Source organism: Cinclus cinclus, chromosome 2, assembly GCF_963662255.1.
Source record: "Cinclus cinclus chromosome 2, bCinCin1.1, whole genome shotgun sequence".
Classification (NCBI taxonomy): domain Eukaryota; kingdom Metazoa; phylum Chordata; class Aves; order Passeriformes; family Cinclidae; genus Cinclus; species Cinclus cinclus.
Window position 1 is genome coordinate 56,803,534 of NC_085047.1, and position 23,680 is coordinate 56,827,213.

The 23,680-nt window shown below is 41.7% G+C and overlaps 1 protein-coding gene across 2 annotated transcripts; it reads left to right on the top strand.

Moving 5' to 3' along the window:
- Nucleotides 1-1,222: 1,222 nt before the first annotated feature.
- RUBCNL (rubicon like autophagy enhancer) lies at nt 1,223-23,680 on the top strand. 2 transcript variants are annotated; one of them, XM_062487723.1, is made up of 15 exons: nt 1,223-1,370; nt 3,510-3,618; nt 5,690-6,362; nt 10,756-10,840; nt 13,922-14,132; nt 15,034-15,138; nt 17,206-17,248; nt 17,624-17,756; nt 18,178-18,323; nt 19,056-19,120; nt 20,247-20,485; nt 21,258-21,319; nt 22,569-22,722; nt 22,830-22,920; nt 23,390-23,680. In XM_062487723.1, exons 1-15 carry the CDS (start codon nt 1,299-1,301, stop codon nt 23,500-23,502), a joined length of 2,301 nt encoding a protein of 766 aa, XP_062343707.1. In that variant the 5' UTR covers nt 1,223-1,298; the 3' UTR covers nt 23,503-23,680. The 2 variants fall into 2 exon arrangements, with proteins under 2 accessions (XP_062343707.1, XP_062343705.1); XM_062487721.1 differs by having other exon boundaries at nt 5,690-6,349; nt 10,755-10,840.

Sequence of the window (23,680 nt, forward strand, 5' to 3'; positions counted from 1 at the left end):
AGACAGCTGATAGCAAGTCCTCGGATACAGCCGATTCTTGAATTGTGTCCGCATATGGTGCCTGAAGTGTCAGTGTACCCCACCCCAGCTCACACGACTGACAGAAGACCTTCCATTCACTCCCAATTGACTCCTCTTGGGTTTGTTTGGCTGCAGGATAGACTCTTCCATTGGGAAGGGACCTACGATGTTCACGTACTCTAGTTTCCTGAGTAATTGACGGCTGACCAAATAAAAACGTGTTGATAAGGTCGTTTTCCAAACGCTTCTCAAACGTGGACAGTCTTGGCGCATTGACCACCTCCAGGAACACGGCTCCTCTCGGCAAAGACGCAGTTCCCAGTGCCCCGTGTAAACTTAAGGAGCAGCTTTGAACGATTCCCACTCGTCCTGTCGCTGGGCACTAGCCAGAAGAGCTCAACCCCTCTCTCCCCGCTTCCTCTCCTCAAGAAGCTGCAGAGAGCAAGAAGGTCGCTGGCCTTCAGCCTCCTTTTCTCCACACCAGGCAAGCGCAGAGCCCCGCGCTGCTCCTCGGCAGCACTTTTTTGTTCTTTAGGTTTGCTCGGCGTCGTCTGGTTTGGGCCCCGCCTCGGGAGGGTAGGCGGGCCAGAGAGAGAGAGGGAGAGAGGGAGGGACGTGGAGCGGGCAGGAGGCGGCATCAGCATCGTCGGCGCAGCGGGCGGGAGGCGCGGGAGCCGCGGCCGCAGGTGGGAGCGGGGAGCCGCGGCGGGGCCTGGCCGGGGCGGCGGGAGGTGCCGGGGTGTCCCTCCGGTTTCAGCGCCTGCCGAGCCCGCTGCCAAGGCAGAGGAGCCCTGCCGTGAGCAGGGCTGCGCGGCGTCCCGGGGACATCGCCGGCATTTGTCATCGCTGCTGCCCGGCGCCCGGCGTGGAGAGGGGGAGCAGCCTCTGCTGCAGAGCCGGAGCACGGGGGCTTCGCTGCTGCCCGCTCCGCTCCCTCTCTTCCTCCTTTTACAGCAAACTGTGGAGTACCACAGATCGACAGTCTTCCTCTTATGCATGTGGAAGGCGTTCCTGTTGTGTTACTTAAAAAACAAGCAGGCAAACAAACAACCCCCCGTCCTTGAGTTAGGCGCTTTTTAAAATTTCCGTTGTTGCTGAGCTCTGCTTTTCGGTAAGTTTCTATAAGCATGCCAAGTCGGGGCGGAGAACAGCTCAGAATATTAACTGTAGCGTCTGCAAAACAGATGGAGAAGTGCGGATAACGTGGTGGTGACTGTAATTCTCTCTCTATTGCTTCCAGGTACTTAACAACACCAAAAAATGAAAGCTTTCCCGTCATGTCTCTCAATGCAGTAGTTCTTTCCAGCTTCAGCAGAGCAGAAATCTTCAAGCATCCCTGCTCTGAGAAGGTGAGGCAAGGCAGACCTCTGAATGGTGGCTCAGTGTTCTCGTTAGCTTGTGGGGAGGGGGGGGGAGGGTATTGGTTCAAAAACCAGCTTTTAGTTGTCAGTGGATGTAGTAAATTATTTTTAAATGCTGGTGGAGTTAAGTCCAATCTTGGAGGTGGAGGAGGAAAAGGAAGACTTCTTTTACAGTAGGAAGATCTCAAATTGTCAGTTTTTTGATTTTTTTTTTTTTTTGTTATGCCAGTGTGTTGTGCTTTCCATGTGCTTCTGTTGTTGTATTTCCTTATCATTGCTCTTTAATAGCTTTTTTTTTTTTTGGCTGTTGGAGGGGACAGTTATGTGGCTTCTTTCCCCCCCCCCCCCCATGTAGTTGAAATTGTAGCATTTGGAAAGTAAATGGAAGTCATACCTGAATTCTCAGACCATTCTGATAAGAACCGAGAGATGGGAGCATTGTTTAAAAAAAGAGATAAAGGTCTTAAAACTGAGCACCCTTAATAGCTGTGGTTACTGATAAAGTACTTGTATTTGTCTTGCTGGGCAGTTGGAATACTTGCATCCTAAGAGGTAGAATCTGTTAATTGCTGAGAATTTGTTAATTCTCTCGAAAACTATATTTAAAATTTAATAAAATAATTTAAAATAGTTTCTACATTTCCACCGATATTGACCATATTATATTTATATGTATAAAGTCTGTCTATATGACAGTTTCTCTAAAGAGGTGCAGAGGAATTAAAAATAGAGAACACTAGCAGACACTGGAAACAGAATTTTTCTAAGTACTGGCATAATCAAATGCTAAATATTTTATATTAAACATCCTATTTTTGGCTTGAAATGCTAGTCTTCAGTTAAAAGGGAAATTCTCTGTGGGTTTTAATTTCTTCTGCTTTCCATGAGTCTGAAGGTTATCTGGACAAGAGCTGTACTCTGAGTCACCTCGCTCTTCCACGTAGGAAGTGTAGAGGTCAACAACCCAGGGTGGCTGAGGACAGCACACCTTTAACTCCCTTCTCTTTGTATGGGATCACAGAGTTCAGGGAGGGGGGATGAGAGGAGTCCTGGTCGTGCTTCACTATGCAAACATTCTCACTTATGTGGGGGGAAGGCATAACACCTTGGTTAAGCACTTTTTAACGCTATGCATGTTGGAGCAGGGCATCCCTTTCATTTCCCTGGTTTCTCTGATGAGCTCTGCAGGTCCATGACATACTTGAGGCAATAGGGATGTGGGGGGACAAATTTTAGGACTTGATAAGGAATTTATGAGCTTAGGGAGGATACCTGTTGCTTTGCTGTCCTGAGTATATCATAGTTTCTTGTTGGAATTAGCTTGAGTGTCTGCACTAAATTGCTTCCCTGGTTCAGTTTACACTGGTTTGACAGTCTGGTAAATCCAGCTTTGGGGGTAGAAATGCTGAATTGAAAGCATCATGACTGAAAAAAGTGAAGTGCTGATCTGGTATAAACCTGCTCAGGAAGTTCAAATGCACTCAAAATTTTGGTCAGTTTATACTGGCAGGCTCCTGTTCCAGGAAGAATATTATCTATCTGTGTCACCTCTTGCATTATGTGGAGTCAGTCACGTTGCTGATATGAACCACATGTACTGTGTTCTATCAAATTAGATGACATGACCACACTTGCTTCCAGCTGTTAGAGCTGGGAGATCAAGCAACCCATGGATCAGATATTTGTGGAGTTGGATCCTCATAGATTTAGCCTATAACTTGTGTACATCTAAATAGACCAATGCTTCCAGATACCAGTTGGTGGTTCCTTGAATTCTTTTCCACTTCATTGCTGTTGTTTTGGTAGATACACAGGCATGCTATTCAGCATTTTGTCTCATTTTGCCTTATGCACATGTTTAATCCTTCTTCTGTGGAGAGTTTCTTTTGGTCACCTGCCTTCTGGAGTGAAATGAGAGATGCAGAGCTGAGATGCCAGTGCTCTCCAGACAGTGCATGCTTCTGGGGAGATTTCCAGGCAGCTAGAAATGTAAGCAGTGGTTAGGTGACTGTCGGCAGGCCTCAGAAAAGTGTTCTTCCTGTTGGGATGACTGTGAGACTGAGGGTATCATTAGCAGAGTGCTGTTATCTTATAACCAAATTGTCCACCTCTCTGTTCTCCTTGTAGTTAAACCAGGAAAGCCTAAAGGTGGCGTTCACTGACGCAGCGTGTTCTTCAAATCCCTCAGTGAGGATAAGCTGCCTTGCTCCGACACCTCAAATCTCTGTTCTCTCAGGTAATGCCAGTTTGTTCCAAATTGCCTCCCTCTGAGGAGTTTTTCTGGTGCTTGTAGTGCTAGAAAAAGCTATTGGTGTTTGTGTGTACTAAGCAAGTCTAGTTTGTTTGAAGAGGGTTCTTTGCTTATTAGCTTTGAGGGTGGTAGAACATCAAAATACATTATACAATTTGCAAGTATGGGTGGTTTTTGCCTTTTAATGGTAGTTTGCCTGTTTTAGTTAATGCTGATGTATGCATGTGAGGGTGGATCAGGTTGCCCAGAAAAGTTGTGGTTGCCTCATCCCTTTAAGTGTTCAAGGCGAGGTTGGATGGGACTCTGAGCTACTGGAAGGTGTCCCCATCTACAGCTGGGGGTTGGAACTAGATGATCTTTCAGGCCCTTTTCAGCCCATTTTATGATTTTTTGATTATAACACTAAATGTTCTGCACAGAGAAGATGATGTTTGCAGCCCAAATTGAGGTATTCCTGTGCAATTGAAATGTCAGTAGTTACCAAAATATCTTTCTTTCCTTGAAAAGCTTGAAATATATTTTTTTGAAAGTAAGCTAGTTTTAATTTTCCCTTTCCTGTCCTTATATTGCCAAGGCTGGCTACATTGGCAAGATGTTTCTTTGCAAGTGCAGCCAGTAAAATGTGCAGCTTTACTGCTATTTTTATAAGAGCTTTGTCCTGGTAAATGGCAGGTGACTGATCCCTATTACTGATGTACTCTGATTCTGACCTGGCTTTACTAAGATAGCTTTGCTAGCAGCTCTTGCAGTTTCAGTTATATGTTATTTTCTTGGGGTTTTTTTGTTTAGCTTTTCCTTGATGAGTACTGGTCTTTATATTGACTTGCTGTTCCAAAATACTTGCTTTTTTTTTTGTTTCTGTTTTGGTTTTGATCCCTTCATTAGTAAACTTTGTTATCATGTAATCTGTATGCATGCAGGCTTCCAGGTGAGAGACTAATGGAGAAGTTACTGTTTTCCAGTGAGATATGTCCAAGGAGAGTAACCTCTGAGCAAAGTCTGGAGTCTGGAAGACTTGCTGCTTTTTTCACCAGCACTGTTTAACAATCCTTGTAGTCCCAACTAGGAGTTCTTTGTCCTGGAAATGATTCTTCTTGATTCTATCTATTCTTAGAATTTTACAATCAATTTATCTTCCCCAAAGGAGATAGTTGTTAACTTCATTGTGTTGGTGTGGCTGATAGTTTCTTCTTGAACATAGACTTTGTGTCTAGTCTCTCAATTACTTGGATTATGGCAGTTCCTCTGAGGCTTTTTTTATTTTGTTTGTTTGTTTTTGGGTTTTTTTATTAATTTTATTCAAGGTATAGGACTTCAGTTTATTCTTCAAAAGCTAATGGTTGTAGTGCATGCTTCTGTGTCCTGCTAATGTTGCTATGTCTGTCACTAAAAGAAGTTTTTAAATTTTCTGTCAAACTACAATTTTGCAGTAGATCACATAGGACCTTGGCAGTGCTTTTCATTCTTTCAGAGGCATTATAATAATCTTGCTGTAACAGAGCTAAGTTTGTTATGGTTTTGGCTAAGTGTTGCTACCCCATGAATAATGGATTAAAGTTTACTTTAGCCATTTCCACACTGGCTGAACTGAAAGACATAAACATGTTGACCTTGTATTACTGAGTGTGTTTTTTGTTACTCTTTCTGCTCTATTGATCTTCCATGTGACTTACTATAATGTAATCTTCTCTCCTATTTGCAGTAGGATCAGTACTGGTATCAGTAATAGTTTTGTTATCCTGTTTTGTAGAACGGTGATGTTTTTTAGTACACTGACAATCAGTCACCATTAAAGTCTTAGCTAATTGTGTTTGGATAGCAGCAGAATACTTTACTGTTGGTTTATTACCTAGCCTTTATCAATGACAGAATTGCTTCCTGAGTGCAGAAAGCAAGATCTTTCTTGCAGGAAGAGGCAGCAGTGAGTGGTGAGAAATTCAGCTGTTTTCTGTCTTCTCACTTGTATAAAAAATACAATGCATTTTATTCATGTTGTGTATTAATATTTTCTTAGTATTGTTTCCTAATCTCTTGTTTTCTTCTATTTTCTGAACAGATGAATCTTCAAGGCCAGCAGTGATCGGACATGCTGGAAGTTTTGGATCATACCCAGGCAGCGCTGAAGCTATCAAAGACATTCTCATGTCTGTTTTAAATGCATCTGGTTTAAAGCCCTCTTTGGTGTTGGAGCAGAGCACAATGCAGGGAGCTGAGCATCTGGACAGTGATGTGGAACAATGGGAAGAAAGCAGTGCTGGGGACAGCCATGATGACAGCGACAGTGATTCTGCACATCACAACACTGCCTGTACACAAACAGACATTCGGTTTACAAGGCCCCGGGCATGTTGGAACAACACAGACTCTGATTCCCCCAAACCTGCGCTGGATACTTTCCCTTGTCCCCGTTATACTGGTGGAGATCCTGCTGCTTCCTCCTTGAAGGGTTTCACTCTTTCAAGCATCTCCCCTCTGAAGCATGACTGCTTTACCCAGGTGACATTAACAGGAGGCACTGTCACATCTGCTATTGTGCATTCTGGAAAAGAATCTTATACCTCCCCTGAAAGAGACTTGGCTTTCACAAGGCTGCTTTCAGATTCAGCTGTTGGCAAAGCAGATCTAGTGAAATACCCCTGTGCCGTGGAGCCTGTGCCTCTCAGTGACAGTGATTCTCCTGGTGACCTTTCCCAGTCAGAGCTGGTCAATACAACAGGTAACTCTACAGCTGCATTTTTGTTGTAAGATCTCTGGAAAGAAATTTAATTGAGGTGGGCCTTATTTATGGTGATTGCAAGTAAGATACATGCTGTCATTCAAAATAGGAGAGAGGGGAGAAAGAGCTTAAAAACCAAGGAGAGCCAGAGGATTGGACTTGGTAAAATGGGAGATGATAGGTTTTTGCAGTAGGCATCTCTCAGGATGCAGAAATGCTTCTGTAATACACAGCTGTTGATAAAATGCTAAAGTTGCTGAGCTGTGAGAAATGTAGTAATGGATGAGCTTTCTATCAGCTTCATCTTGTCTTCACTGTTACCCTTTCCCCAACAGCAGATAGCATGGATCTGGGCACTGGGTAGTGATTCATTGGTTTGTGTGGGGTCATGTTATGTTTGGCAGGAGCTGGAGGAGAGGGAGTCCTTGGATTCTGGGGCTTTGGAGGCAGGGCATTATCATCACATTTATTATGACTAAATTGGCTTGTTCTAGAGTGTGACTGTTTTTCCCCTTTCCAAGTGCACCTGAGGTCTTGGAGGCATAAACCTCCATCAGATGTAGAACAGGTTCTTTATACTTTTCACCAGTTTCCAGCTGTATGGATAATTCAGTGTGTTGTCTGTGAAGAGGACTGGCTGAGGCCTGCTAGCAGCGGGTGCCCTTTGAGCAGGGTGCCTTCTGTCCCTGCAGTGTCAGGGGGCTCTGGGCAGTGTAGGCCTGTAGGTGAAGAGCTGTTCAGTGGCAAAGTTCAACATGTGTCCCTGAGATGGCTGGGGGAGCAGCTGGCCTGGCCTTGGGCTGTGTGTGCCTCCATGAGATGTACCAGCCTTCCTGGGCTGCAGGCTGGGGTCCCTGCCCTTTGGCCGAGACAGTCCCCTCCTGTTTGGTGCCTAACATTGACAGGAGCAGCCTTTGATACAGAGAGATTAAGCATTTTTGTTTTGTTTGTAAAGGGTGTTAGTGGCATCTAAGAACTTAATTTAGGGCCACAAAGATGTTCAGATGGATGGAGCACCTCTCCTGTGAATACAGACAGAACTAGGGTTGTTCAGCTTGGAGGAGGCTCCAGGGAGACCTTGTAGCAGCCCTGCAGTACTTAGAGGGGGTTTTATAAAAAATAGGAAGGACGATCAGATATTAGGAAGAAATCTTTTACTATGAGGGTGCTGAGGCACTGGCACAGGTTGCTCAGGGAAGTTGTGGATGCCCCATCCCTTTAAATGTTCAAGGCCAGGTTGGATGGGGTCCTAACCAACCTGGTCTACTGAGTGATCTTTGAGCAACCTGGTGTAGTGGAAGGTGTCCCTGCTCATGGCAAGGGGTTTGGAGCAAGATGATATTTAAAGTCTGTTCCAATCCAAACCCCTCTGTGATTCTATGATAGAGTATAAGCTTCAGAAGAATGTTGCAGCTGAGGTCTGATTTTTCTAATGGAATAAAAGCAAAGAGCCGGGAGTGTTCATCCTGCCTTTGTATTATAAAATAATAATACAAAGTCTAGGTTTTGTTGGTTTGTTTTGATTTGGTTTTTGTTCTTCTCCCTTTGGTCAACAGTAGTCCTAGAGGTGACACTCCACTGATCTCCACTTTCAGTTTCTGCTCCTTTCCAACCATTTACCCAGAACCCCTCCAAGGTCTAAGTTGGAAGCGAGGTCCCAAACAGGCACATGCCATTGCAGGACTGTGTGCTCTTAATAACACCTCTGTCATCTGGGACAGGCTGTTGTCATCAGTTGGTATTGTGACGATTATGGCTGTTTCCTTCTGCTGGGTGTTGCATTGGCTCCGTGCCTTCAAGAAGTGCCCGTCAGGGAGAAGGAAACCGCACCCAGCAGTTGGGGCTGGCTGAGGCCAGTCACACGTGTTTGGGGAGCTGGGGCTGGAAAACACAGCCTGGGCTCTCGGGGTCAGCAGGGACTGTGAGGCATGTGCAGAACAAATGCATCGTGTGTGACTCGACCTTCTGGCACGAGTTGGATGTGTCACAAGCTTGTGTTGGGGTAGTAGTGCTGCTGGCTCTCCAGAAAAAAGAGGAAGCAAGGAGTGTGGCAGCCAGGTGACTGAGGAAGAGCATCCTTGATTTTACTAAAAAATACTCCTCACGGAAGGCAGGATTCTGCTAGACACTTTGCAATGTGGTATGTTCTGTCTGCCTTAGACTACAGCCTTTTCTGTACACAGTGAAAACGTCTGCATTTCTTCATTCCTTGCTGCTCTTAACCATTAACTTGCTACTGGGTAGCTTGGGTAATGAAGTCTCATTCTCTCCTGCACTGTCCAGTACTATGAGGATGTGAAAAGTGAATAGCAAAATGATAAAGGAGAAATATAATGCCTGGTTTTGAGGGCAAGAATTACACAGTAGGATTTCCTGACTTGCTATTCTTTGGATTACTGTCTCAGAGATGGTGGTTTCTCACAGGAGAATTGCTGAGGGATGCACAAGATACAAGAAATCTATGAAACATAACTTAAATCAGAATACATATTTTTTCAGTGGCATTTGATTTTTGTTAAGTGGGATATTCTGCTGGTCCCCTGAAATTCCTACTAGGCCTTGTTCATGTGTTTGAGCCACCAGAGAATGGCCCTTATTCAAGAAAATGGCCCTTTTGAAAAGGCTCTCTCCGTGTTAATGAAGAGTTTCTGACTGAGTTCACTGTTTTCTGGGGCTTTGTTGTGGCTGGTGTGTCACTGAGTTCACAGACTTATTCTTGCTTTTAACCTCTATGTACATCACGGTCACTTCCTTCTCTGGCTCTTAGGGTTCTTTTCTCAGCTCCAGCAACCTGCAGGCAGCAGTATTTAGGACCAGAAAGGCAACCAGATAACTTTTCTGCATCAGACCCAGAGCTGCATCCCATTGCTGGGTGTGCTGGGCTTCTTCCCTGTCCTATTTTTACATTCTCTCTACTTAAAGATACAGGAGGGATGCAAGAGGTAAGCAAAGGAGAGATTAGATTCCATTAGATTTCAAAATTATATTTAAGATGAATTACATCTTATGTTTCAAAGAAAATGGAAAAATTTTCCCATTTCCTTATTTCTGCTTATTATTTTTAGTTTAGGGAGTAATATTTGTTATCTTAACTGACGAGAATGTAGTCTATTATCAAGCTATAGAGCTTACCTAGTAAGATGAATCATCAGGTAGATATGAAAATAACTTAATTAGGCCATTACATGTGTTTTGAAAAGTCATACTGTCAGCCTTTCTGTTTTTCCTTCATGGTATAAACAATGGAGGTGTTAATAATTACATACAAAAACTCTCCATCTGTGTCACTTGAGTACAGTATTGACTTTACAGCCTGATGTCATTGATGCTCAGGGCAGCCTAACATGGTTTCTCTAAGTACAGCAATATAAATAATCCAAACTAGGCCTGAGAGTCAGTGTCCCTTAGTTAGAGAAAAGTTTTGCATAAATTATGATCATATTTTGTGGGAGCTCTTTAGCCTGTGACTTTTAAACAAATTTAGGAAGGGCATTTTTAAAGAATAAAGAGCCATTAATTAAGCTGTGCTATTTGCAAAGGCATTACATGGTGTCTGTGTGGTGGATGTTTTCCACCACATATGGTCTGTTTTATCCTGTAAACATCATGAGAGTGAAACAGAAACTGTGTGAGTTCAAGGTCCCAGAAGAGGTAGTAAACACCTGTAAAAGCCTGATGTGTGCTCTGCTGTACAGCAAAAAGTTCTTATTGGGGAAAAAGAGATAAAATTTATTTCACATACTCATCAGTGACTACCAGGACAACAAAACTGCAATTCTGGGAAGCAAGGAATACTGTGGCTAATGACACAGTTGGACGTGCTACCCTTCAGTATGGGTTGCATTTGGAAGCAGGAGGGAGATTTCCTCCGTGTATGGAAACAAAATGGCAAAATATTTTCCAAACTTAATGTTTCCAAACACAATGCCAGCAGTGATACTGGAAGTCTTTTAAGGCTGGTGCATCTGTCTGCATGCCCAGACAGCAGTGTGATTTGTCTTTCTTCTGGCAACTGTGAATGAGCAGAGTGCAATGTTAGCTGCCTGTGTCGCCAACTGCAGAGCATCGCTGCAAATCCAGCCTCAGGTTCTGTTTGTGGTTGTCCCCAGCAGCTCAAGCTGTAGCTTGGAAAGAACTGGTGTGAGAGTGCAGTGCAGCTGTCACAGCACAGCATTTAAACTGTGTTTCTCTGCTAGTTGATGTTCATTCTTCAGGTTTCCAGTATAGTTCAAATGCCAGAATGTTTCTGAAATGCTTCTCCTCCTTAGCTTCTACCACAGCCTCCAACCCCAGTGGTGTTCAGTTTTGGGAAAAAAAGTTTGCTTTGCTGTCTGGAAACCCCTGCATGCATAGTGGGAGCTGCAGAGAAATAGGTAACAAATAAATGTTCTTGTTATACCCACAGGTTCTACTTCTGCTTTCAATATAAGCACTATACCCTTGAATCGTTCATTGCAGGACATCTGCATGCTTCCAGAAGATGTGGAAAAGGTGAGGACAACAAATGCTATCATCATGATATTTTTTACGTTTTATTGTGGCAAAACCAAATGACAAGCGGTGTTTCTCAATAAAAGAACTTCCTGATAAATGTACTAATCTTTACAAATACTCTATTTTCCCTCTTCTTGCCTTCTATGGGTGAACCTACAAACATAAAATGCCTATTTCATAATTTGTCTTTTACTCTTGACCCATCAATTAAATATTTTAATTATTTTTAAAGAGTGGAAATATATCCAGGAACAATGTATGTTTCTGCTTTTCATTCCATCATTTCCCCACAAGTTCCTTGAAAGTGAACTTTAACATTAGTAACTTTTAAGTTGTATTAGAATATGTTACACAGAAGTTGTTGCAGCTGCATGCATATGTATGAGATTTACCTCCTGCTTTTACTATCAAAAGATGGGGAGAGGATGGGTGTTTTTGTGTGTGTTTACGATAACCATGTAAGATTTGCTGTCAAAGAATTACAATATCAGTAGCCAGCACAATAATTCCAAGAGCTGAAGTAATTCAAGCAGTTTCTCGTGGTTTCTGATAAGGGCCCCAAACAATCTTAGGTATGTTGCCAGATGGGTGGTCCACTCATGCCTATAAACAGAACTAAAGATGAGAAGCTAAAGCTGTCACACATAACTCTATATGCTAAATGTTAATCTTTTCCAACAGTGGAAAATGAGGGGTTAATGGATTACAGTGAGTAGGATAAAAGAGCTTTAAAAGAAAAGGAGATATTTTTGTTTTACTGGACTGTGTGCATGTGGTCCCATGTCCTAGGCCAAAGAAGTAGTCATCGTCTTTGTGCACAACACTGGTTTTACTGGAGTAGCAAGTTCTGCCTTTGGTTTGAAGCTCTCAATATCCACAAGGTGCATTTCAAACAACAAAACCCACTCAATAAATCACACACCAAAACTTAATGAACTTGAACTAGCTTTTCATGTTTCTTTGTATGAAAGATGTTTCAGAAAGGAGGTGATGTTTCTCCATCTGTAATGTGGGACCTAAAACAAAAGTAATTTGTTTTCAGACACCAGGAGACCAGTGAGCAGGTATCTGAATTAGAAACCACCATCTGAGTGTTGAGTGAGGCAAGATCTTATCAGCTGCTACTACTACTGTGCAGAGGTTAGCAGCTGATGTGATTACAAGTTAAAAGATAGCAAGAACTTGATCCATTATGAGCCAAGCTGCCTTTAAAAAATACCCAACCAAACAAAAACCCACAAAACTTCAAATACTTTGGAAAAAAAACCCCTTCAAATACTGTGAAATAATCTCTTTGAACTTTAGGACTGAAAGTTAAGGTATGTGTGGTGTCAGCTGGTTCTGGAGTTGTAGTTGTGGGCCAGAAAGGAAATGGGTCAGATAATTTTAAAGGGGCTTACCACTGATGTTAGTGGGAGAGGACAGAAATGAGAAGGTTGGTGAGTCACAGCTGAGTTGGGACTGCATTGCATGGTGAGGGAGCTATCAGTAGGCAGAGCTGGAAGCTGATAGTCATGCTGAGTACATGTTTCATGTTTTTGCAATGCAGCTCTCCCAGATAGACTCATAATTGCTTTTATCAGCAGGGCATGCTGATAGGCTGTGCTCTGCCACCAGCTTGAGACTTTTTCTATTTTCAAAGTAGGAGATATCTCCCAAAAGGAAAAAAGGCTTTTAAATATTTTCTTTGCTCCTGGACTCCTAAAGTTCACTGTAAGTTGTCTCTGTGGAAACTGTGCACCAAGCAAGTAATATTAATTAGTGTTGGGAAAAAGATAAGTGTCTCCAAACACCCACAGGGCCTTGGGTGCTCTCTAATGCTGAGATTAGTCTTGTCTGCATGTATTTGTCTGTGAGCAGTAAGAAAGCTGTGCTGTCTGTTGTGCTCCTTAGGATTTAGCTGTTCCTAAACACTGATGTCTTTCTTCATGGTTCCCACACAAGTTGAGGGGATGTCATGAATACTGATGTCAAGTGGTACAATTTTCTGAACACAAGCCACTTTTATAAAGCTTTAATTATCCTGCACTCAAGAATCTCTAGCCTTGGATACTGCCGTAGCTTTTTAGATGTAAGTTTATGTTTGTACATGGCAGATGAGGGGAGGGAGTGTCCTGGGTGTCTCTAGGTTTCCACTCAGGCATGGGTTTCCACCCATCCCTCCATGATGTATCCACTTTTGAGCGGAGACTGGTGTGGGACCAGTGCCCAGGTCAGCAGCAGTAGCTCAGGTGGGGCTGGTGGGATGCTCTGTTAGACCTCAGAAAACAAGTGATACAGCAGTGATATTAGGAAGGGAGCCCCAGGTGTGTGTATGTCTCAGTGCTCCCTTTTCCTAGAGAATGGGTGACCATGGCAGGCAAGATGGCCAGGTTCATCACAAGGAAGTGTTGTCTGAATTGGAAATGCTATGCTCTAGCTTTGGAACAGCTACCTTTTATTTAAGGCAATGGGGAGGCCAGGGGAGCCCTTCCCACTTACTCTTATCACAGACTTTCCAGGCAGGGTTGAGTTGGCCATGTAAGCTATCTCACTGCATATTCCCTACTTCACTGCCCTAACTCTTAACACGTGAAAACATTTTACTAGCTCCTGTACTTCCCATCAACTGAAGATCTACATTCCATTCAAAACTTGCCAATTCTGGCCTCATCCAGCTCTTGTGTGCAAAACTGCTTGAACACATTGACTTGAAATTAAATCATATTAAACAGGTTACTTGAATGCACACTTGCATGCTAAATAATGCAGTGTAACTAGAAGACTACATCTCTGAAATGCATACATATGCATCAGTTAGTCATGTAATCAAGTTAATTTTTATCTAATATATGGGTAAGATAAAAGTAGGTTGTATGTTTTAATCAAGGGTGAGACAATTATCTGGGCAGTTGCCTTTAGCATATTGTTCCTGAATTGCCCTTGGGGTGGTTTTTTTGAGTTTAAATAAAAGGTCAGACAGGTTTATTTATTTTTATTTATAGAGTTAAAAAGGAATGGGGGGGAAAAATTAAACATTTCACTCAACTAAATAGCAAATATATTGTGTACTAATGAATGTTCCAATCTTGTGTCCAGGAAAATGCACACTTTTTTGTCGCGGATATGATTATAGCATCACTAGAAAAAATGAAATGTAATATCCTAAGCCAGCAACAAGCAGAGTCCTGGGGTCTAGAGGAAACAAGTGGATCAGATGGAAGCTATCACACTGACTCGGAGTTATCTTCTTACCCTGGAGTGAAGAAGTCTGATTCTTCTGTTACCTCTTCAGACAGTGGTTATGAAGGCAAGTTACTTAATCTAGAATGTAACCTTGTCTGAAAGTCTTTGCTGTTTTTTTTTTTTTTTTTTTTTTTTCTGTGCAAGAAAGTGCTAAACCAATTGCTTGGAACGAAATCCTCTGTTACCTTCTTTGAGTCTCTGGAGAGCAGGGTCCATTGAGGATTATTATGCCACAAGTGTTTTTTCTGTGGGTCACGTACTTCCTTTTGTATGTTCATACCTGTTTTATTAATTATAATTATTTTTACCTTAAAATGAAAGTGTAGGGTTTAAATGCCACAACCCAAGTGTGACTCTCCACAGACCATGCCTGTAGCTGGCTGTTTTTCTCTCTCTGCTTAATTTTTTTTTTTTGTTAGTGTTTGCACCTCTTTCCTTCTGTGTTTGCTTCTGCAGTATGCAGATAAGGCCATGCAATTAGTTTGAGTGAGACTCCCCAGAGTCACATATAGTTTATTCACATTCATTCACATATAGTTTAATGCAAGATAATAAATACTCCTGGCATTATTATGCTTGAGTCAGCACATGCATTTTTAAGTAGATTTTAGTCTCTTGAGTAGTACAGATCTTAGAGCTGAATAATAAGTTTAAAGTCCAAATAACGTAGCTTCCATGGAAAAATGAATAGTATTCTTGGACATGAGACGGGGAGACACCACTGGCAATATAAAAGATTTGAGTTGATCACTGCAAGATTCTGGCTAAGAAATTGAGAGAAAGCACTGTATGACATACTCCTAAGAACTGGCCTGCTCTGTGTGTGTGTATAAAAATAATTATAGTTGCTCTATAAATGCAGTCTGTTTGCTAAAGTTTTGGTAAGTGCTGAAAGATGTAAACATAATTGCAGCTACTTAAAAATGCTGGGAAAGTTTAACTGATCTTGTCCTTGTCTTGGACAGGCTGTGCTTTGCTTCCTGTCAGCTCCCCAGTGCATCTACCATCACATCATGAGGTTACCAGATTTCATTGCCACAGTGACTCAGAGGAGGAATATGTAATTATTGGTAAGACTTTGAAATTATAACTGCAGAAACAGATATATTGTTCAGTTGAATCCATTCCATTGTTTGGGAATTCTCTTGATTTAGTGCATGTTATTGTAGGAGAAATAACATGAGAAAATGCAAGCAATTATGTATGTGTAGCTCCTTATTAGAACACATGCAAAAATACCAGATTGGTGCAGGATTTCCTTGCTAGGAAAGAATATCTTTGCTGGTTTGAGAGTGAGCTGACCCTGGCTGGACACCAAGTGACCACCAAACCGCTCTGGCACTTCCTTTCTCCCCTGGAAAAGGAGAGAAAACATAACAAAAGGCTTGTGGGTTGGATAAAGACAGGGAGACATCACTCACCAAAAACTGTCACAGACAAAACAGTCAGCGTGGAGAAATTAATTTGTTGCCAATCAAATCAGAATAATGAGAAATTAAATCAAATTTTAAAGCACCTTTCCCCCTCCCCAGTCCTTCCTGGGCTAAACTTAAAATTTCTCTACCTCTTGGGGCTTCCCACAAATCCTGTGAGATGCCTGCTGAAGCATGGGCTTCTTCCCTCTAGGTCACAGCCTCCTTCAGGCATCTTCCTGCCCCAGCCTGGCCTCTTCCACTGGATGCAGGTGGATCTCTGCTCCCCCATTAATCTCCATGGGCTTCAGGGGCACAGCTGCCTCACCATGGTCTGCACCAGGGGCTGCAGAGGAATCCCAGCTCTGGCTCCTGGAGCACCTCCTGCCCCTCCTTTTCCACTGACCTTGGTGTCTGCATGGCTGTTCCTCATACATGTTCTCATACCTCTCTCCAGCTGCAATGTGCAGGGCTTTTTTTCTCCCATTTTTGCTCTGTTATCCCACAGGCACTACTACATGGTTACAGGCTCAGCCTTGGCCCGTGGTGTGTCCATTCTGGAGCTGTCTGGCATTGGCATGCTAAGACATGGGAAAAGCTTCTGGCAGATTCTCACAGAAGCCAACCACCATAGCCCATCCTGCTACCAAAATCTTGCTATGCAAACCCAACAGAGGGACTGAAATTATGTTTAAGGATTAAACCAAAGGAATGTGCAGGAAGAAAGTGTGAAACTGGCGCAACCTCAGTCAGCTATAGCAGCACTGTTTTGAGAGAATTTAGGATATGATAAGTTCATAATGAAACAGATTGACTCAGTTTTAGGCAGCTTCTCCCTCTGCTTCAGGACTAGAGCAAAATGTCTTTGTTCTCTTACAGTCACATGTGCTTTGCTTCTCTTTAGGACATCCTGAGCTTCATTTGATTTGCTTCTTGTTTTCACATGTACAGAAATAGAAACCCTTAAAAGTGGCCTGTGCAACTTTTAACCTTTGTTTCATCCTTTCCTGATAACAATTGGATTTTTATTGTTCTCTTTGGTTTTAGAGATTTATTTTTCCCCTTATCTTTTCCTGATCTACAAATGAAGAACAAGCTCCCAGAAGACTATGCTCCTAGTAGCACAAGTTACTTTGAGATGTATAAATGGGGAAACATTCATCTTGAGAGCAAACAGTGTGGTCAAAAGTAGCTACAAATGTGAATGCTTGTTGGCATAAACATGTTGTGTCTATGTAAACATAATGAAGTGTGTCCTTTAATTGCATTCATTTCACCTGTTACTAGCATGTTTATAGCATTAACTGGTATGTGTGTGATTGGTGCCTCCAAACATCTGTCAGTGTCCAAAAACTCTAATGTGGCCTCTCTTGGCTCTGTACTTCATTATTTATGTTGAGTGACTCCTGTCTGGAGCTTGACCAGCACGCACTTAGTCTCTCCTTACCATTTCAGCTCTTGAAGGCAGGCTGGTGGTGATGATAGGATGCAAAAGTATTAGGGAATATTCTTCATCACATCAGAGATATGCAGAGGAGACAAGACTCCTTATTCCTGTTTTACAGCTAGGGCTGAGGTTATTTCCCATATCCAGGAAGGGTGTTGGAAAGATGAATATGTTTGAAACTGATGCTGCAGTAACACAGAAAGTATTTTTAAAAGAAGGCTGAGTAACAGACACTTTATTTCTTAAATGGCTTGATAAAATTTTCTCCTTTGCTGCAGAACTTGAAGACCTTGAAAATCTGTCTGTCGGCCCTGACAAAAGGTGTGTATTTTTACTATAACAGCCCTGTGGCTCTGCCTTTTCTGGTGGTTCTTCTGGCTGGGGCAGGGAAAGCTGTGGGAGTGGTAAATTGGGCCGTCTCATTATTAAGGGCCGTCTCATTATTGGGCCCCTCTTATTAAGGGGAAGGAATCCTGCTTGGCAGCAAATATCTCTGGTGCTTGGCTTAGCAGCTTTTCTCTGGTCCCCTAGTCTTGCTGGAGGGTGGTGTCTGTGCCTCTTTGAGGGCCTGGGGCTATCAGAGAAAGAGGGTAGGAGTGAAGGAATGGGAGAAAACTTTTAAGGGATGCAGAAAAGGCAGTAGAGATGCTGATGACATGCTGCTATTTTTCATTAACAATATTCCTTACCTTGCAGATCATCTTTTGAACCAGGCAGCAATTCTGCAGAAGCAACAGCCCAGGAGTTGTGCAGAGCTTTCAGAAAATACTGGTTGCAGACAGACTCTGCAGTTCAGCTGTCTGGTTGCCTGAGCTCATCTAGGCAGAGAGTGAGTCTGATCTGAAAACAATGAGCTTGTTATTCAGTTCCCCAAATAATCATGGTCTCGCTGCAGCTGCTTCACTGCTAGGAAAAGGAGGAAGCTACATAAAAAACAAAAAATCCCCCAAAAAACAACCCAAAAAGCTACAGATGAATGCTTACAGTTTATTAGTTCACTTTATCTAAATTTTTAGAAAATATCTTCTCTCTCCAGCAATGTTCAGCGCATTTAAAGCATGTAGTTGTGAACAATCAGGATGTGCTTTCTTCTGGGACTGATATGAGGAAGTTTGAGGGGGGGACTACATGCATTTGAAAACTGAACTTTAACATACCAGAGTATAAAAGGAAGTAAACATCTCCCATAGCGTTTAACATATATCCAGCTGATGGGCTGGTTATCTTCATGAGTTTGTCTTTCCCAATAGTCTGTGCTGAAAGAAGAGATTCCAAGAGAACTTGAGTCCAGTGTGAATCTGGCTGAAGAAATAAAAATCATATCCAAGTTGAGAGGATCTTCTGGCTGGTCCCCACCAAGATCACAGATTATATTTAATATTCATCCTTCAGTCAAGTAAGTTTTGAGGGATCTGGGCACTGTCATTTACAATAGCATAGGGAAAGCTGATGGAAGGAGCTTGGGTGATTAGCAGATCTAGTGCATGAGCATGTGGTCTGTGAACAGGTCTAGAGCTGATGCATGGCACAACCTTCTGCAGTGTCTGTTACCAGCCTCTCTAGAAAACAGATGGTATAACTTTTTCCCTCTCTTGGCACACCCTGATTAACACAGCATGTGCAATTTTCCATGTGATAATACAGGTAGTATTTGGTGTTATGGTGGCAGTATACTTAGCACCTGAAGATTTCATTTTGTGACACTACCTGGAGAATATTCTTGTCTTTCCCCACTGTCCTGCTAATATTTTATGTATAGCTGGTTTTCAGAAAGTGGGGGGAGGCACCAGGTCATGTAAGTTAATGGCTGTCTTGCCATGTGTCAAACGCTGTAAAGTGCAGTCAGTAAGCAAACTGGCTGTTCCCTGTGTGGCTGCAGGTACAGTTGCAAATGTGGATTTCCCCTTTCCAAACCCTATGATACTGATGCCACCTTAAGCAATGGAAAATAATGTGGTTCTTTCAACGAGCATTACAGAATCTCCCTTCTTCACATGGAGGAGTAGGAGTCAGCTCCTGAGGTGGACATTCTCCCTGGTTTCAGTGTAACTCTTTTGCACTTAGGAAGAATGTTAATTAAACTGTCTCTTGGATTCTGAATGGTGTAACTATTTGCCTCTGTATACAGGAGAGATGCAGTGGTGGCTGCTCAAAACTTCACATGTGTTGGTTGTGGAACACCGATAGAAAGCAGTAAGTATTACCAAAACTGGCAAAAAAACCCCAATCTGGTAAGTGCAGTACTTGTACTGCAGTCAGTATGGTAACCAGACTATAATCCTCACCAACACAGATGTACCACAATTTTTAAATTATCTGAGCTAGAAGGAAAATCTCATTGTTGAATGTGCCTGCAATAGTCAAACAGACAGTGGGATCTTTACAGAGTCTGAAACTTTCATACAGTACAGAACACAATACTCAATAGATATCCTTCTCGTACCCAATAAAAATTCGTAACAGTCAACCACAAAACAACAACAACAACAAAAAAAAACTACAAAAAAGCCAAGCTTCCAGGCTGGAAAGTGCTGGTTTTGCATAGTCCAGTTGTTTCTTTTAATAATTCTTTCCCTGTGCCAATATAGACACTCCCAAAAGTCTCTTTTTAGAGACTGTATGCAAGCTTATGGAATCTGTAGGTTTGTTCTTTTGGGGCATCTCTTTAAAACTTTTTGTTTCTTTTGATTTTGACCACAAAATTTATTTTTTTTTTAATTGTTGTTGTTGTTTGTTTAATTCCTGATACTTTGTGAGAACTGTTTGAAAGCTCAATTATTTACAGAACTGACAAACAGACCTTACCTAAGAAATCTTTGAAGTGGTGCTTGAGTCTTGTTCTGGGTCAGCTCATAAGAGAAGCATTTGTGGTGTCCTGTAAAGTATCAACAATGGTACTTTGATGGCATATTAAGTTGAGCAAATAGGAGATGCTATAATTGCTGGGGAAAACCCCACAAACCTCTTGATATGAAAAAGTATTGTACAAACATGACTCCAAAATTGGTGGAAGTATTTTTGCTGTGTATTTTACCTATAGTGTTTCTTTTGTGGTTAAAGCAGCAGGGGTTTTTCCAAGATTTTATGTTGATAATTATAATCACTTGAACAAATATGGAAATGAGGAAAGCTTTCTGTTCTAATGCCAAGTACAAACCTTTTACATGTGTTCACCATAATAATAAAACAACAGAAAAAAATTTGTTCCCTTCATTCCACTAGACCCAAGTTATTTAGACAGACTAGGCACACAGACAAGAGTTTATGTTCCATAAGTTTTTAAAATTTTCAACAGAATTTCATTGCTGTTTGCCTGCAGAATATATCAGGAGACTTCGCTATTGTGACTACCTGGGGAAGTACTTCTGTGACTGCTGCCACAGCTATGCCCAGTCTTCTATTCCTGCCCGAATACTTTCAAAGTGGGATTTCAAGAAATACTATGTGTGCAATTTCTCCAAACACCTACTGGACAGCATATGGCAGCACCCCATTTTCAATGTGTCTTGTATTAACAAAACCCTTTACACAAAAAGTAAAGAAATGGACAGGGTCAGGGTAAGTATGGCTTTTCTTATTAGGAATTTCTGGGTCTGCAATTTTCAGGAAGAAGTCCTTAGGGCAGGATGTCCTGTGTGTGCGTGGTAAGGAGGAGGATTGTTTTTTTCTGACTTATCCCATCACTACTTCTGGTACTTTTCCTCTTTTCCCTCAGGTGAAGGGGGGAAAGAGAGGCGTTTCCAACCTATGCCAGAGGTCCCCTTATCCCTGTTGTCTCTGGGAGGTGTTTCCTTAGTGGTTCCCAGTTTTAGTACATATAAGGGAGTTGGTCTCCTGCAGTAAATATTTACATCTTTACGTGGCTTTTGGCTGTTGGAAACTTCTGTAGTTTTTGAATGACTCCTTAATTTTGTGGGCCATTAGGGGGAACACCCTTGGCTTATGTAAGAGCTGTACCTCCTACAGCATTGGGAAGAGAGTTCTGCTGAAAACTACAAGTAGGCATGTGTTCCCTTCTTGGCTGAGGAGACACTTATCCATTCTTACACAGGCGTGGGTCTAGCATGCATCAAGACCTACAGTCATTTTTGACATTAGGATTTGCTTCACTTGTCAGGGAATAAAAATAGCCTTTGCCTGCCTTTGGCTTCCGTCCATTAGAAAATCCATTTGTTTAATACTATGCTAAGTGCAAAGTTCCTTTTTTTAGGTGTGGTTTGGTGTACTTGCAAAGGCTGCTGACTCAAATAGTGGTGTTCCTCACTTAGGAATATATAAAAGCAATGTTTTTGATTTAAAAATGGCTTTGTTTTTCTCCTCTATCTTTTAGGAGGTGCAAGAGCAGCTTTTTCATTTAAAAAAGCTTTTGAAAACGTGCAGGTTTGCTGAAAGGTATGGACTGTTGATTATGCATGAAAAATAGCTTAGTAAAATGTACATGATGTGCTTATAGAGCCTTTTCTCTAGAGACATTTGGGTGCAGTTTTAAATAAGCTGATACGAGCATTAGAGAGCTCTAGTAACAGAACTGCCTTCTATTGCACTACAAATGTTGAGTGAAGTACAAGTTTTATGTGGTGGCTGTTTCTTGTAATATAGTTTAGTTTTAAATGTTGAATGATTTTAGTTAGGTGTGTATTTTTTCCTGTTCTGTTTCTCCTAGGTTCTCATTCATTCTTAAAAGGCCAAAGATACTTACCTCTCTGAGACTATTTAAAATATTCTTTTTAAAATACATTGGCTTTTTAAATTAACAAGTGTGTTCCTTGAGCATTTAAAGATTTCTTCCAGAAATGTGTCATAAAGCTCAATTCAGTTTATTTTATAAAAATATCCAACTGAAAGTAATAGTAAGCAAAAGTGACAAAGATCAAAACATGACCCTGCTTGTTGCTAGAAGTGAAAAATTTCTGGTGTTTGCCTTTCCAAACTGTGAGTATAACTAATACGTAGATGTGTGAATAATAAGACCATCACTGCAGAATTGCTGATCTTTTTAAGAATAGGCATAAGCAAAAGAAAAGTAGGTTCCATTTTCTCTTTGACAGAGAGCTTTATGCATCAGTTACATGTTGTTCACCAAAATCAAACAGAAATGTGGTTTTGTCTCTCTTTTGTTCAACGCAGTGATTCCATTACTGAAACGAGTAGAAGGATCATCACTGTACCTTCTATCTACATCAGTGATATTTTGAAAGCCATAGCTCTATTTCCAGTGTTCACCTGCTCAGCACAAGCATAATTTCACCCAGTAGTGACCTGTGAGGGATAAAACCCCTCAAAGTCCTCCTTGCAAAGCAAATAAATAAGCCTGGCTTATTTTATTAGATACTATATGGGATTTTACCTACTGTTCCTGAGGTAGGAGAGAGCCCTTTACACATTATTTAAGCATTGCTAGGGTAACTATGTTTGGAAACTCCAAAGCCTGAGGAGTACATGTTTAATGCAGATAGTTAATTCTAAATTCCAAACCTTCCAATTTTTATTGAAGTGATCTCAAATTGGGAGGGGAGGGTGAAAACAGGAATTTGCCTTGTATATTCCCCATGTGACTAGAGAAGTGAAAGAGGCTTATTCTGTAAACACACTTGAAAAACAACTTTTTGTAATTTTGATTGGGTTTTATTTCTCTTTGCAGTGTACTGAAAGAATTTGAACAGGTCCCCAGCCATCTGACAGAGGAGCTGCATCTCTTTTCACTGGATGATCTGGTGAAGATCAAACGAGGGCAGTTACTGCCCCTTCTTAAAGATATTCTGAAGAGCTCCACCTCTCATGTAGATGGCTGTGAGGTAAAGAAAAAACAGGGCTTTTAGTGTCCTTGCAGCTGCTACTGTAAGGAAATATCCCTGCTGCCATTCCCAAATAATTTTCTTTTCTATATTTGCTGTTGTTATAGCTCTGTCAAGCGAAGGGGTTTATCTGTGAATTCTGTCAGAGCGCAGATCTACTCTTTCCATATCAGACTGCCAAATGTAAAAGGTGCCCAGGTATGTTCCAGATTGAATGCTTTTCTTTCTTCCTTGGGGGAATTTTGGTGTATAAAACCATTTAGACTTATTTTAAACATTGAGAACTGGCTTCACTGAAAGCATACATATTTGAAAATTTTCATATGTATTTGGAAACTGCTCAGCATGTATCTTTGAAAACCAGCCTGTGGCAGCTGTTTCCTATTGTTGAATTCAGAGTGCAAAACCAGGGATTTGACTGGCCATGGTTATGCTTGCAGGGGGAGGCTATTTTTTGGGTCTAGGCATGAAAGAGCTGTTTTATCAGCTCTTGCCAGCATTCACTGTAAGTTATTACAGTGGTGGTTGTTGTCCTGGCCTTGCACTGCTTCTGTTTACTTTTGTGCTGATATGTACATGATAGAACATCATTCAAGAAGCACAGCTATTGATTAGTTTTTTAAATTCTATTTTTTTTCTCTGAATGCTACTCTGTATGTATAAACAGAGTGCAGAACATGCTTTCACAAAACATGCTTCAAGTCTGGAGGCTGCCCCAAATGTCTACGGATCTCAGCTCGGAGGACTCTTTCAGAAGCTCCATCACTGGTGCCTCAGTGAAACTGGGTTCCTCTGACTGCTGATTTCAGAAGATGCTCAGAGCCAAATCTTCAGGTGCATGACTAAGTGTTAAATAATGTTGTTTTAGACATTACTGTTTTGAATGCATGTCTCCTTTATGGGGGGTAAAATAAAAAAAAAAATATAAAAACTAAAAACAAACCTCAACTTTATTATC

Bases quoted from the DNA above. Each gene is read 5' to 3' on its own strand.
- RUBCNL (XM_062487723.1), top strand. From the start codon at position 1,299: ATGTCTCTCAATGCAGTAGTTCTTTCCAGCTTCAGCAGAGCAGAAATC. The intron at 6,363-10,755 runs TGCATTTTTGTT...TATACCCACAGG, and splicing joins ACAACAGGTAACTCTACAGC to TTCTACTTCTGCTTTCAATA. The intron at 18,324-19,055 runs GTAAGTTTTGAG...CTCTGTATACAG, and splicing joins AATATTCATCCTTCAGTCAA to GAGAGATGCAGTGGTGGCTG.